This window comes from Scatophagus argus, chromosome 1, assembly GCF_020382885.2.
Source record: "Scatophagus argus isolate fScaArg1 chromosome 1, fScaArg1.pri, whole genome shotgun sequence".
In the NCBI taxonomy this organism is placed as follows: Eukaryota; Metazoa; Chordata; class Actinopteri; family Scatophagidae; genus Scatophagus; species Scatophagus argus.
The window spans coordinates 24,686,193-24,702,266 of NC_058493.1; the positions used below are offsets into that span (position 1 = coordinate 24,686,193).

The 16,074-nt window shown below is 39.9% G+C and overlaps 1 protein-coding gene across 1 annotated transcript; it reads right to left on the minus strand.

Annotated features, from left to right (window-relative positions):
- Positions 1–113: 113 nt before the first annotated feature.
- On the minus strand, positions 114–11,059 carry taldo1 (transaldolase 1). The gene is made up of 8 exons (XM_046394219.1): positions 10,875–11,059; positions 7,271–7,394; positions 6,717–6,824; positions 6,060–6,191; positions 4,184–4,359; positions 2,470–2,667; positions 754–899; positions 114–618 (listed from the first exon to the last, which is right to left on the minus strand). The coding sequence occupies exons 1-8, from the start codon at positions 10,972–10,974 to the stop codon at positions 586–588; spliced, it is 1,017 nt and encodes a 338-aa protein (XP_046250175.1). The 5' UTR covers positions 10,975–11,059; the 3' UTR covers positions 114–585.
- Between the last annotated feature and the right edge of the window lie 5,015 nt (positions 11,060–16,074).

A 16,074-nucleotide genomic window follows, 5' to 3' on the forward strand; every position in this document is an offset into this window, starting at 1 on the left:
TCAAATAATTATCTCAGTTCACCTGAACTGATGCAGCTCTCATTTGAAATGTTTAAAATGACTGCTGATGAATCAGAGGCGCAAGTGGTGTAAAAACAACCAAAACACATCCATAACGACTGAGATTTTTATTTAAAGAGCAAAATGTTAAATTCTGAGGAATGATACAACAGTCTCTCAACCTCATACAAACGATGTTAATAGCAAAATTGTGGTCTTTTCTCACCAAAAAGTGCTCATGGTCCTTTGTAGTAGTGACATAATATGATTTACAAGACTCAATAAGACAGTTTTTTTTTTCTGTAATGTCTTTCCTTTCTGGTCAAATTCCCATTAAATATTAGACTAATACACAACCACCCCACACCAACATTAGCATTAAGCATGTATGTTTGATCAGAAAACAAACAGAGTCAGTCCCAGCCAAAGATAGGAAAAGGAGTCCATTCAGGAGGGAGGAACTTGAAGTTTGGTCAGATGAGAGGGAAGGCCTCCTGGTGCTCTCGACCTTCTCTCTGGTGAAAAGTAAAGCAGCCTCCTAACTCACACTCCTGTCAATGGAGCAGGAGACGCCAAATCTGTCCATTACTGGCCGTTTTTCACGTTCAGCATTTTCTCCTGTAATTTAAAAAAAAACAATCAAACAAAAGCTGAAAAGCCAGCATACAAAGCGAAGAAATACAAACACTTTGCATAAGTGAAGTAATCTCCACAGCTTCTACTGGCAAACAGTGTGTGAAAAAACGCTCTTACTTTAATCATGGCCTCCAGCTTGATGGCGTCGGCAGCAAACTTGCGGATGCCGTCAGACAGTTTCTCCACAGCCATGCGGTCCTCGTTGTGCTCCCAGCGGAAAGCCTTCTCATCGAGGTGGATCTTCTCCAGATCACAGATCTTGGCTACAAAAACAGACCATCAAAGCTTTAAGTGATTTTCAGGATGTTTTAGGGTTTTAGGAATATAATAATCAGTATTTCCTGTAGGGTGAGACCTTTGGCCTGGGTTGACACTAATTTCTAAGCAGAAAAGAGTCTTTACAACAGACATCACAACAGTAAAATAAATACATGTGGTACCACACTGACAGTGCAAGATCATGAAATACAGAGAGAATCAATTTATTGTGCTGCATGCATCTTGCCACAGTCACTTCTGCAGCACTAACAACAGCAGAAACAAACAGAGAGGATGCATGGAAAGAGAAGTAAGTGGAAACAAACTGGGGATTTCAAAATAAAATTTCAAAATGAATGGATATTTTGCATGGGGCAGGGGTTCCTGTCAGGCCTGTACAATTATATGGGAAACACTGCCAATGAACCATTTATTTGCAGGATTGCTGTCTCATAGAACTTTTGCTCACTTTAACAAACATCCCTCCTATCCATCATTCTTGCCTTCGTCTCTCTGTGCCCCACAATTAGCAAAACAACAGAACAACACGCAGGCGTTTGAGGACAAGCAACGCCTTTATCAGTACAACCATCCATAATCAGAAGTGTCAGAGATACTTTCTTTGTGTCAACACAATTGGCATGAGGTTTCAAAACCATAATAGGCCTGCACCCAGCTTAGATTGGTCTGCTTCAACACACAATCAAATGCCTACCATTAGCACACTTTGAAAACCACGATAAGCACATTGTGTTTGTGTGTGTGTTTGTCCTGGCTTATGATAAACGTAGTGAAGATTTTAAAGAAATTCAATCAAAGGTATAAAGGGTATTTTTGGCAAAATGTAAGTTATCACAATAGGCGCTTTGTTTTTTGGGAAACCCCTTTGGCCTGCACTGCCTCAGCTTAAACCCAACACCTGGTTTGGTCCGAATGAGGCCTTGCTTTGCTAAGAGACCAGAGGCGAAAAAGAGAACTGAACAGAAAACTAAAGCGGGCAGATTGAAGTACCGTAACACTAAAAAGTGTTGCAACTTTCAGTAATAACATGAACAAAGCTTAGGCTTTAACAACCAGGTCATGCTTTTCAGAAAGAGATGTAGCTTTTGAGCTTTTCAAATGCGTTTTTTGGTGCTGTGAGCACAACAAGCAAAGGACCATCTAGTTCCATTATATTGGAGAGAAGGCAGATGTCTTGCAAGTCTGCAACTCACACCTAAACAACTGACATGGACAAACAGCACTACAGGTAAGAGGAAAAACATGTATTTCTGATAATAACATGAACTGTCCGTTTAATGAGGGCAGCAGCATTTTGCAGTTAGATAAGATAAGATGAAATTCACTTGTCGTGGCAGCTCACAAGAACAGAAGAAGAGTGCAAAAAGCAAAAAGTGTGCAAAAACAGTTCCAAAAAAAACTAGAGGTAAAATAAATTAACAATTTACAAGGTACAGTAAACACAGTACTAGACCATAGGATTATATATTCTGACAGCAGTGGGAATGAAGGACCTGCGGTAGCGCTCCTTCCTACACCGAGGGTGTAGTAGTCTGCTGAATCATAGAACGGTACCTTTCTCTGCACTGAGCATCTCTGTGACAGTGCTGTGGTCCTGGCTGAGCTCGGCGAGCAGCCCAGGGGAGATGGTGAGCAGATCGCAGCCTGCCAGCGCTTTCACTTGACCCGTGTTCCTGAAGGAGGCGCCCATCACCACAGTGCTGTAGCCATACTTCTTGTAGTAGTTATAAATCTTGGTGACACTCAAGACACCTAGAGATGGAGAGGAGGAGAAAGCAACAAGCCAAAATGGATTAGATGCCAAAACATTTGTGATATATTAGGATGCACACCTAGCAAGCGATGCACCGAGATGATGGCGGCACATGCAGACCCGTCGGCCAGCGTCTTCTTACAATGCACTACATTTTTGTTTTAATTTGCTTTAATTCTGCCTTTATTACTGAAGGATACTTTACTCGTGAGACAAACAAACTCGCGTTGGAAAGTTTCGTCTGCGTGTTTTCTTGAGTACTGCAGGGAGGAAGAGTACGAGACAAATGGCCCAGCGAGATGTTCGATTAGGAGCTGAAGACATCAGGCTCTTACTGCACAGCACACAAGCTGTTTGACCTGCTGGGCTGCATGAGGGGGAAAAAAACTCTCACAGCAAAAGCAACAGGGATAATTCAACAGTGATTATCCATTCATTTCCAACCCCTCTTTTTAAACAATGTCGAGTCAAGACAAGTGCGTCATCAGTTGAAAGGCACACCTGCAAGCAGGTGGCCATGTTGAAATGGAGATTCAAACCCCTGACGTGCCGAGTCGAACCAAGCCAATCCAGCACATAAAAAGTAAGCACATGAATGCAAGGGGTGAGATAGCCACCATGTTTATATACATATATTACTAAAATACATATTTCACTTTGAATTTCAGCCCTTGGGTTGACTAGCTTACGAATGAACTGTCACTCGCTGCGCCACACCTCAAAGTCTCAACCTGTGGGAAACACTGACTGACTCATGTCATCGGCAAGTACGCATCCCATCTGCAGCGTTCTGATTTGAGTTATGCATACTGTCACCTGGCAGATGCTATGGTTCAATCTAGCAGAACCAGAAACAAGCTGCTGAAAGATGTCGGCATTCTCACGTTACTAGTTATGCTTGGAGTGACAAAAGTGAGAAAAGTGAAAAGCAAAACTGTGACCTTCCACAGTATCCCTTGCAGTATCTTATAAAAAAACAAACAAACCGGGTATCCAAGTCATTCGTGACACAAGTCTGCTTCAGCTTTTCTTCAGGACAAAATCAGCAGATTACAGTACAGTACAGTTACATCTGCAACTGTGAGAACCAATATGATGGGCCTTTTCTCTTCTTTTGTCCCCATGAGAATCAGGACAGTTCATTTAATTCAACAAAGAATTTAAATGGATCTTCATTTATTTTGCAGACCGTAAACTTCTCACTGGAGTAACTCCAAGCTTGGGCAGCGAAGTATAGGATGAAAAAGGCCAGTACTTGATTTTGGATTATGAGTGACCACGTTGCTCTTAAAGAAGATTGATGGAGCGGATATGATTGGCCACGGCTGTCACCAGCCCATAACACTCCAGCACATACCCGAAAGCAAACAGCTCAGATTTCAGGTGGCTGCAGGAAGGAAGTGAAACATCTTTGTATTAAGCATCACAACATGACCAAATCTGACACTGGTGCCACTATGCTGATAATGTGATGGAAGAACACAATTTTCTAACACTAAGGATGGCCTTTAGTACCTGGGTCTTCGTGCGGCTCAAAGCTTTTGCGGTCTGTATTCTCCTTGTACCAGTCCAGGATGCGTCCGACGAAGGGCGAGATGAGTGTTACCTTTGCTTCTGCACAGGCCACAGCCTGAGCAAAGGAGAACAGCAGGGTCATGTTGCAGTGGATGCCGTGCTTTTCCTCCAGCTCCCTGTAAAAAAATAAATAAAATAGAAGCATTCATGTACAGTTTGATAATTTTGGTAATCGGCCATCCTAAAGATACAAGCAAGTAATCAGATAGCAATAGTCTTGCATTATTAAAGAGCAACTGTAAAAACAAAAATAATAATAAAAAAAACAATAACTAATTGTTCATTAATTGCAGTGAGAAGAATTAGCAGGTTTAAGACAACCCTTCAGCATAGTAAATAAATTTACATTAATCAAAATGACTGAAGCTCAGGTTTTCTCAAACTGACTGCAGCTTTTTTCTTTGGTTATATTCTTGAGCAAATGTTAGCTAACTTACAGACATCATAACCAGAACAACAGCAAGGCATCAAATTAATCTGGCAGAACAAATTTTAGTTGAACCAAGTGAGTATTTGGTCAGTCAGTCAGCGGAAGAGGGATGCTTCAAGACTGTCAATGTCTGCTGACAATCTTCTGGAGCTTAACGGACACAACTGCTGCGTCAATTTTAAAGCTAAACTGCTTCATCTGAACTTTAAGACGCAAGGTGCAACGACAATGAACTTGGGGTGGACTTCAATGATTCAAATGTCTTCAACTAATGCTCATAATGAAAGACCAGATAAACCTAATAAAATATGGTTTCAGAGCCTGTATGAATAAATCGTTAATTGACTGCAAATATTACAAAACATAGCATGCAGGATTTGTCAGTTGCTGTTTGTAAACGCAGCATTCAAACCTGCTGTGAGCCAGAGGCATTATTGGTTGCTGAGTGACATTCCCAGGTTATTGGATTTTAGCAACCTGGAATCGAGGCTTAATCGACCATCATTCTCTAGGACTGGTGATGCCTAGAAATGTCCCAAACACAACAAAATAAGGAGCAACTACTTCAGATTCAAATCTCTGCTATGACTTGCTGCCCCATTTAGTCCAATGAAAATTGCTTGCTGAGCATTTTAAAGTTCTCCAGCCTTGAGGTTTAAATATTTCTGGGTCCATGGAGCATCTGCCTAACATTTTACAGGTGTGCCTTTTATAATGATTGCGTGCGGGAGAAGTATTTTCGGGTCAGCGTTCTATATATGATCCTGCATTACAAGTCTAGCCACTGTTGAAACTGCCTCACAGTTTAGTGCTCGCTTCATATCCATGTCCAAGCAATGATGTATTACTGTTAGAATAATTTAAAGTACTGTTTGGGTGTTTTTTTATGCCTGTATTACAGATAGCAAAGAAATGACATAAAGCGAGGGAGAGAAACATGAAACAAATATCTCCACCCTGACGTATTCTTGTTAGCTGATGAACTAGTTGTTTCAGTCAAGCCAGCAGACTTCAACTGTAAGGATGCCGGTAGGAATCACGTACATCTGCTCAGTCAAGAGAAGATCAAAAATAGAAGCTTCAAGCAGTGATTCCGGGTTCAAAGCCTCATGTGCTCAACAGACAAAGAGCCAAGACCAAACACACACCCGTTTCATCATCATAAAGCCCACAACGTTTTAATAACCACGCAATCAAAGTGCCACCGATTCCCTTATATGTCTAATTTAAAGTTAGTCTACTCACAGTTTGAGGGGCATTTTTGAGCCCTTAAAAAGATGATACTTAATCATCACAAACCGGTTTTCCCCTGTGGGGCTTGAACTCTGATTTACTGACTGACAAAAGAAATGAGAGACCTATACATTACACACAATGCACACTCACTTGCCAGCCTGGATTCCTTCCCATGTTGAAGACAACTTGATGAGCACACGATCCTTGCTGATGCCTGCTTCTTTGTAAAGAGCGATGAGCCTCAAGGCCTTGGCGACCATTTCATCTTTATCGAAAGACAGTCTGACAGGAGAAGAGAAACAACACAGCCATGGAATAATAATGACAAATTTGACAACCACATTACACTGCATGCCGAGACACAAATATTTGGTTTAATGTAAGACAACTTTCAAAACTGTCCACATATCCTTGAACGTTGAACTGGTCCTGATGGTTAGCTTTGTTTGAGTGTGTATGTGCATTGTGAAATGCCTCAGATAAAAGCACTGAATAAACAAAGTTAGTGCATGTATTCATTATCACTTCTTTTACAACAGATTAAAACAGATGTTTAAACACAACATGAATCACAACTAAACTTAATCTAGTTGTTTTTCAGAGACGAGTGATGACACAACAATTAATTTGGTCTCTGACGACCAATCGTTTTGTTCACTCGGAGTCTAATCTCATGAGCAAGACTTCACGCAAGGGAAGTTTTGTTTTCATCTACACACGTCATTTCGATACATTCAGGACAGAGAACATACAGTAACAAGATTCCTGTCTATAATTAGCACCTTGTGACGTGTTGTTTGCACCCACCTGGCATCCACCTCAGTAGAGACTCTGCCTGGGACTTTCTTGAGGATCTCCAGTCCAAAACTCACAAACAGCTTGTCCATGGTGTTGGCTACCTGCTCCTCTTCAGTTCTGGACAGACAAGGAAACATTACGAAGCTTGTTAACTAACTAAAAGGGAAAATTATGAAAATGGACTTTGTGTAGTTGTTATATTATTCTTAAACGGTGCAATCCTTGAATACTGCACATTCAAATTACAGCAAGTTTGAGATGACTTTGGGCTGAATTCATTTGACTGAAGTGAATTTTGATACAAGTTTGTAAGACTTTCTAAAACACTCAGTAGTTTTTAAATATAAACTGATTACATGAGTCAAATTATTACTAATTAAAAAGGTTTCAAAAGTAAAAAAGGAGTGAAACATCACAATTAACCAACTGCAGTAAATTAAGGACATTTATCAACACCTTGCAAAGAGGAATCAAGTACTGCGACCTCTAATGTGATCGACAGCCTAAGAATGGATTAATTTTTGGGTGGTTTGCATAAGTCTCATTTGAACACAACCTCTTACCCGCCTTTTGCGATGCCATATTTAATGGCCTGATCCAACAGCTGCTGGTACGCTGGCATCTTAGCAGCGGCCAGGATAAGAGATGGGTTTGTGGTGGCATCTTGAGGCTTGTACTCATCAATTGCTGAAGGATGGGAAGACAGATCAAAGTCATTAGAAGTCACATCCAAACCTGTTTTATCACAGATATTCCTATAAAGATATCAAATATCTTGTACATGGAATCATCTATGGATAAGACTTCACAAGCCCATGATAGTATTGAGGTAAACATACTATAACTTCACAACCAATTTTAAAATGCATTCATTTTCTTATTTTTGCATCCTTCCAGACTTGCTAAGTTACCACTAAATAGTTAACTGAACTCCTTATTCTGTGCTGGTGCAGGAGATGTTAAGGACATTGACCTGTCAAGGTCATACAGAAAAATATCCAATTGTTGTAACTTGTCATTTCAAATGCATGTAAAGTCCAACAGTAAAGAGTAAAGAAACCTACAATATGCTGCTGCCTTGAGGAAGAAAATGGCGCCATCTACTGCATAAATGTACTGCTGCACCATCCCGTAAAAACCAATCGATGTAAAGGCTACAGTTTAACACCACCTTAGAACCCTTAGACTCATCCTTAACAAAGTCAGACCTGCTCATGCTGCTGATCTTTCAGTTAATGGAAAACAGGAAAAAAACATGCTGATTAACTAGGGCAAACCACATTAATAAGTTTTTAATTAACACAAAATATTATAATCATGTGAAAAAACATAATAAATTAATTAAGAGATAAATAATCTTTATGATGTCCACAAAAAAGCAAACAAACTAAAAATCCCCAAAAAACAAAAACACATGGTCTCTATCAATGTATTCCATAACACAAATTTACAGAACTGCCATTAAAAACGTCCTCTTGCAGTTTGCAGGCCTGAACTGCAAACCTGAATTTGATATGAATGAGCAGCAGGGCCTTTTCATGAAGCACAGCAGCTTGTGTGTCACCACTCGATTGTAGCAGTTGAGTCGATGCTGCCAGCCCTTCAGCCTAAGAACAAAGCCTGTCTGTGTTCTGGAACCAGTTTTTTCTCTCTGGATCAGAGATCAAACTGGATCATTCTGCAGGTCAGACCAGATACTCATGATTAAGGAGACACTACACAGTTGATGTGCTCATTATAGCAGAGCCACAAAATAAAACATTGATGAATGTGCTGGTCATGTCATGTTTGTACACAGAAGGGCAGTCTTCTACCCAAATCATTCTGCGAGCGTCAGCAAAATTTATATTCCCAATAACATTAAATGACTAAACAAAAATTCACAGCATACTGCATATCAAGTCTATCACCTTCCCAAAGCAGTAGTGAACAATTCTTCATCTCACGAGGAACCTGAAACCATCTCGAAACATGCAGGCTAATCAGTTACCAAGTGCCCTTGTGCAAGATTTCACATGTGGGTACTAAATTTACTTTAAAGCTATTCCTAACGTTTTTTGTTTTTTCCCCCCCTGCTTACATAGGTGAAGCAATAGTATGGTATTACACTAACCGTGTGGTGTTGCACTATGTTTTACCAAGTTCTTGCATTTCTTGTGTGAAACAGAAGTGATTTGAACAGGTCCAAATATTCATGAAACACCTAAATTACATAAACCAGACGGATATGTGCAATTTTAAAAAAAAAGAGAAGTCAACGGCTTTGTAAATCTTGAGGAACCAGTCCTCTTATCACTATCACAGAACAGGTTTTTTTTTGTTTCTCAACTGTAATACTGACAGAGGCATTACGGTTGTGAGATATTTTGATTTATTGATGGATCAGTGATACACACAATTTGACCTGTGGGACACAAAAAGTATCACTCTGCTCAGTTTATAGTGTTGTATTGTTGTATTAGACAAGCTGACAATTATTTGCATAAATTTGCACAAATGACAGCTGTCAGTGTCTATAGCTTTTTAAGCTTCCCAAGAAACAAAAGCCCAGCTGACCAGAAGGTGTAGCTGTAATTAAGGACTGAAAGATTCCATTTTGGAAAGGCTACTGCAAGCCAGACTGACTTGAAATTTTAAAGTGACCTCAGCTCACTGTGTTCTACAAAATAAAAAAAGCCTTTTCAACTACAAGAGTCTGCAGTGATGGAATTTCTGCCAGTTAGCATAAATTTAAAAAAGGTAAAGTAAAATCTACTTCTTGAATTTTGACCATATAACCAAAACTACTGTACTGAGAAAATTACATACACACTAAGTGATAAAAAAATGGGTGCAGTCAACCAAACAAAAACTTGGCAGGGCTTAGCAGGGAAGTGACCATAGCTTGTTATCCATTTGTCCAATCATTTTAATTTTTGGTACATATCTTACCGCCATGTTTAGACGGGTCCTACATTACAACATTATGAGCAGGTTCACTTACTAATAACATGTACCCTTAAGCACGGTGGACACAATGTCACCAGTTCAGGCGTGGATGCTTTTGGGACAAGTATAAAATCTGAGATGCAAGATTGATTCGTTAGTGCAAGTGGCCTGTCACGCAGTTGCTCATAAATTAAATATACCTATGTGCAATCCTAATTTAACTCTCTTTTAATCCTGATGTAACACTCCTGGACATACTGGGATTCATCAAAGTCTGATGAAAGGTGGAGAACTGGCAACACTTTGAGTGAGCAGGTACTGAACTGTTGCAAGCTTTGCTGTTATGCAAGGATGTGATTTGTGCGAGTCCTCTTCATTGCAAAGAGCTTTGAGTTACACTAACCTGTTAAGTAAAATTTAAAAGTCTACGCAAAAATGCACCATCCAAGCTATCCAAGCTGTGTAACGAGTATCTGCTTCCCGGTGTAACGGCTGACTGCCGACTCACAAAGCAGTTCTGTCATGTCATCCTGAGTCTGCAAACCCTGACCGAGAAGCTATCTGGTTTGCATCACAGAGTAACACCAAGATTACACAAAGTTCCTCATTCAGACCCATTGTGAAACATGACCCGTTCCCCTGTGGCCTGAACGCGACAAATGAGGAAGAAATGGAAAAATAAAATCAACATTATACGCCTTGTTGCGTGTTTTGCGTGTTTACTCTGGACGTACAACAATCTACAACCTCGTTTTGCCAAAACTTCATCTGTACTTTCACTACGTACAAATGCTTAACAGGTGTAACTTTTAACTAGTTTCAAGTTTTGACATGTGTGAGGTTAATAAGAGGCTGATGTCAACAAAATACCTGCATTACAACTGAATAAGTAAAGAGACGAAGGTAGTTTGCTAGCATAATCTGCTAGTGCGGCTAACGTAAAGTAGCTAACGTTACTGCTGCCAAGTTAGGCAACCTTAATAACTAGCTACTATAATTGGATTACAAGATTATCAACTTTAGTAGTTACCATAAAACCACCTATGACTTGGACAGCTAAGCTGGCTGACCTTAGCAGGTTGGTGAAAATGAAATGAGACTGATGCTAACATTTATCACACTCTTGACTACGTGATATTGACACAGCGGTCAGTCACATTAAACTTCGATCCTTCCTGCTCAGTTAGTTAGCATGCTAACCGGCTAACATTAGCATGTGCTAAAGCAGATTTTTTTTACCGTTAAAATCCCCAGTGTCTGCAACCACCACAGTGTGTTTCTTTAGCTGGTTGAGCGCCGACTCCATTTTTCGTCGCTTGTCTGGTGACACACTGGACATGATGAGCCGAGAACTAGACCCTTTTATACACAGAAAACACGTGAGAGAGAGCAGGCGGACTGTCAGAGAGAGAGACGGGAGCGCGCAAGCACAAGAAGGAAGGAGTCACCGGGAACGCGCTTCGTACAGACGAGACCATCAGGGCGAAAAGTTTTATTAATTTGAAAAAGATTTGACCTTGAAGGTTGATAATTCGATCTTGAATTTTGAAAACAAACAACATTGTACTCGAACTAGATAATAGTGCAGGAAAAGTGGGTTTTTTCCAGTTTAAATCTAATTTTTATTCAGTTCTGCAATTCTTTTGAACAAATTATTTATTTTCAGTTTTCATTTTTTTCAGTTTTTTTTTTGAAGTCTTAATTTTTTTCAGTTGCAGATTTCGTGTTTTCAGATTCACCTATTTTTAATTTTTTTTTTTTTTTTTTTTACAATTTCAAATCTTATTTCAGGTTTCAGATCTTTTGTTCACTGCGGGGTCTCATCTTTTCAGTACAAACTTTTGGCGTGGATGTGGCGTGGGGGGGGGCGTGGCATCAGCTTAGAAGGGCGTGCAATCACGAGTGACAGCATAACAAAGAAGGCTGAGAACCTTCCTCTATCACGTTGCCTTCAGGGAACATAGGCACCGTGAGAAGTATGACTCCACACTTTCTATACACCATATTCCCATTATAGAAATTATAACAATTGTTATAATTATGGGTAATTGTTGTAACATAGGGACACACCTTAAGGGGAATTGGCTAAGGCTTGAAGTTAAATGTGTTACTTAAAAATATATGAATATGACAATAAAAAATTTGTAGGAGTAAGAATAAAAATACATTAATGTGAGAGGAGAATGCATGCGCATATGAGTGTGAGAGGGCCAGAATGAAATATGGCTTATACGACCCTTCATAAGATTTGGTTCCCTTTTGCTTATTATCATCACTGATGAGACTTAAGTGTGCCCACATAATGCTCAAAGTCAACTTCATTGTCAATTCTGCCATATGTGCAGCACATACAGAGGATTGAAACTGCGTTACTCTAAGACCCATGGTGCAGTAAGTAGAATACTAAGTAAAGAAAATGTAAACATGTAAAATGTATATTTAAAAAAAAACGCTAAGGACATGCAAAATAAGCTAAGTAAGATACAAATCATCAATATATATAAGACTTAAGGCACATAACACGTTAAAGTGACATGCAGTGCGAAGAAAGCAGTCCACTGCTGCGTTAAGTGACTGGTGCAGCTCCAGGACGAGGTGCAGGCGCCGCACCACACAGCTGGTCAGGATGCTCTCGATGCTGCCTCTGTAGAAGGCGCATACGATGGGGGCCGGGGCTCTGACTCTTCTCAGTTTGCGGCGAAAGAAGAGATGTTGAGCTTTCTTGGCCGGTGATGCGGTGTTGTTGGTCCAAGGGAGGTCCTCTGTGACATGCACACCCAGGAACTTGGTGCTGCTCACCCTCTCCACAGCAACTCTGTTGAAAGTCATGTTGGGTGTTATCAAATGAAAATATGTGGCATCATGAACATTGGAAAACTGCTTCAAGAATACAAACATTTTAAACCTGTTAAGAGTACTCTCTGAGAGTCTCATATCCTGTCACTTTGAGCTTAGACATTCTGTCGTCTGCGGTTTTCATTTGTATCTGCTGGACTAAAGGTAAAATGAAAAGGCTATCACTTCAATTCGTCCCTCTCAAGGTTAGTTTCTGCTCATTGCGCAGCATAAACGAAAGTAGTAAAAGGTGTCTGATGCCTATCATTTTTCTCTTGACGCTGTATCTAATATCTAAAAGGAGTGACAGCGGGATGACCCCGCAACCACAGCATACTGAATGCTTCAGTCTTACAAAACAGATCCAAGTGGATGAGAATCCTTACAAAAAGACATCTCCTCTTGAATTAGGATTGACAGCATTTTTACATAAATGTCCTTTTTCTAAATTTATTTTTACAATGGATCTGTGCTTTTAGCGATCCTTCTTATCATATGTATCTGCAGTCAGACATTCTGAAAGGTTTTCTTTTCATGAGGGTCTTTTGCACGGGAGCCATTCTTCCTTATGTAAGAAACTGATGGAAAATTCTGTAATACAGAAACAGGAAGTAACTTTAAGGGATATGTGGTTTTCAGAATCTCATTATCTAAACATAGAAAATATGTCTGCGATGCTGCTGTGCAGCTTATGTGAAACAAGTTGTATAAAGCCCCCAGCAGCTTTTTTTAATTGTTTTAAATATAATTAAGACAATGCAACACTTTCACTAACTTTACTTGAGGCCTGTATGACAAAAGCCCTCTCATGCATTACTGAATTATCCTAAACCCTCTGACTTGCAATGTTTTTCTGCCTTTTTGCATCGCTCTCCTGTTGCTCCTGTGACAGACTTCTTGGTCTTTCCTGGTCGTCCAGGCCTATTGGTATTGTTCAGCTTGCCAGTTAATTCCTCCTTCTAGGATGTGAAAACTGTTGTTTTGGCTGCTTCTAATGTTTTTCCGATCTCTCTGGTGGCTTTATTTTGTGTTTTTCACCATAATGATGACCTCTTTCACTTGCATAGACACCCATTTGGACTCAGAACCAACTGCAGTCCTTCATCTGCCTGATTTGTCACAGAGTAACACGGGAAGAGGTCATACCTGGCCACGAAACTGCTCGTCAGCCATTTGTTCCATCATTTATGAGCCACCGAAGATGAGGGAGGGTGTATAGAAATGGCTGTAATTCCTAAGTGGTTAATGCCACACTTTTGTCAAAGCCCTCAAATTAAAGCTGAAAGTCTTCATTTTGTTCACAGCTTGAGTGTTTCATTTCAAACTCAAGACAGTGTTGTACAGGAATCAAATGCCAAAAAACGTAAACTTGTTCCAATATGTCGACCTAACTGTATAATTTCAAAACATTGTGCCTCGCCATTTGTTGACAAAAGGGACAAATCCCTCTGCTGCCTTGTAATTAAGTAGGTCGCTTCTTTGCTAACTTACATTATCTTTACGATGTTAGTCGTATTGTGTGCTATTACTTTTGTTTTTGTTTTGTTTTGTTTTTTTTTTGAATTCAGAACTTGTACTTGTAGTGGAGTGTTTTTAGACCAGCTATTTCTAGTTGCTGAAGTAAAGAGTTTGAGCACAGCAGTTGTACTTTACTCTCTGAAGCTGTGGTCAAGGCTGGTGGTTCAGGCTGAGATGCAGACTGGTGTCACATCCAGGGACTTGTTCCATGAAGAGGTGTTCACCAGAAAAACCTGTGTTATTCTGGTTCGTGTGACTCATTTTCCAGTTGATTGTGTTGTTTATGGTAACCGTAATTGTGGTTTTGATAATTAGCTGAAACAAACATCAGAAAATGTTTGTAATAATAAGCTGTGCTTGGTGGCTGTGAAGATCACTGCTCTTTTTAGCACTGCTGTTTGCTCTGGTGGGTCAGTTGAACAGGGGTTTGACCTATCACAACTGTTAACTAGTGTCAGTGCAATGCCTGAGTTTGACCATTTTTGATTTTGGGAAGAACAATCACTTAAAGCCATCATTTCATTTATGCCAATTGCAAATGTTTATTGCTGGTGGATTTATGTTGTTGTTCCCAGCCTGTTAAATTTCTCTATTAAGTTTACCCCCATGCTGATGGAAACCTGAGTGAAGTTTCTTAGTCCACTAAACAGTTTTGGTGCTTCACGCCAAAACAGTGTTGTAACGTTCTCCTACAAAGCTTGAGGAAATTTGGACTTGTTCAAAATAAAGAAACAACCCGAGCTTGAATATAATGGTAGTGTTTTGTACTTTACCAGGAAATGGTTTGCTGAGCACAATGGGACTTCGACAATAACTCGAAATTCCAAGCAACTTGGTGTGAAAGCAGTTTTGACTTTGACGGATGTTGATGGACTATAATGATGAGGCATTTCCGTCCCAAATAAACAAATGTGACAAATATTGCTAATGACAGGAAACTTACAACACTCTCAGTGGGAAGTAAGATTGTGAACATGTTTTTGTTCCCTTCTCGTTTTTCTTCTTTTTATCTGTTGACAGCATCTCATCAGATACCTGCAGTGTCAAGTCAACCTTGTTGAAGTCTGTCTCTTCTTGTGAGGGAAGTCAGGACACTTTCCATAGTATCAGAAATTCTAGTGGAGAAAAGCTGAGATCCCTTTAATTTGTGACAGTTTATGTTCTTAAATGGTCAAATGTAAGAGTATTGACTAAGAGAATTACAATTCCTGTGCACCTGAAGTAAATTAAAATCTAAATTCCTGAAAATAGTGTTGACCGTTTTCTTTGTGCCCTCGATGCCCACTAAGGCTCTGCTTACTGTTTTTTGAAGTTTGGTTCAGTACTGGAGGAATTAAGCTGCCGACCTGAACTTTGATCTGCTATGGAACAACATTTGAATAACAGTGTGAGTTACAGAATAAAACATAACGAGTATCATATGTGGAAAAATAATCACACAAAGATGGCAGGCTCTGCTCAACATATTAACTACGTTCCATTGCATTTTGGGATTCTGATCACTTGATTATCTCTAAAACTGTACTGAGGCATCTGTTCCTGATATATTATTGCCCTCCAGTAACAGTTTGGCCTACTTGAACTTGACTCTGACAATATGGCAGCAACTTAATTTAAGAAACTAGAAAACTATTTGGTGTGATGGATTTCTGGGCCTGTATTCAATGGCAACACTTCACCCCTCAGGCTTAAGTCAGTAACCAACCTTGCAGGTCTGCTTGACTGACATGTTAATATTCTAGAACATCTCATAGCTGACATTGTGCCAGATAAGAGTCAACAGCAAGCAGATCTTAAAACATTAGTGACTAGAATTACTGCCCTGTGGTTGAACGCCTCTGTTGCAGCGAGCTCCGGTTTATACCCATGTCTGTCGAGACTCAAATATGCAGTGAAGACTTGTGAGGAATTTAATAAAAGGTGGTAAGACAGAAGTTATACCGACACTGACATGTATGATTCCAGACTGCGTGATCTCCTCCACTGTTTGACACAAATACTTTTGCTGTTCTTGTTTATTTTACCAGAATATCAGGTTTGTTAAGTTTGGATTGCAGACCTTTGCTTATTCTCAGTTTTATGTTTT

Coding starts and splice junctions, on each gene's coding strand:
- taldo1 (XM_046394219.1), bottom strand. CDS start 10,974: ATGTCCAGTGTGTCACCAGACAAGCGACGAAAAATGGAGTCGGCGCTC. Junction 7,395..10,874: donor AGACACTGGGGATTTTAACG/GTAAAAAAAATC, acceptor CCCATCCTTCAG/CAATTGATGAGTACAAGCCT. Junction 900..2,469: donor GATGCTCAGTGCAGAGAAAG/GTACCGTTCTAT, acceptor CTGTTTTTGTAG/CCAAGATCTGTGATCTGGAG.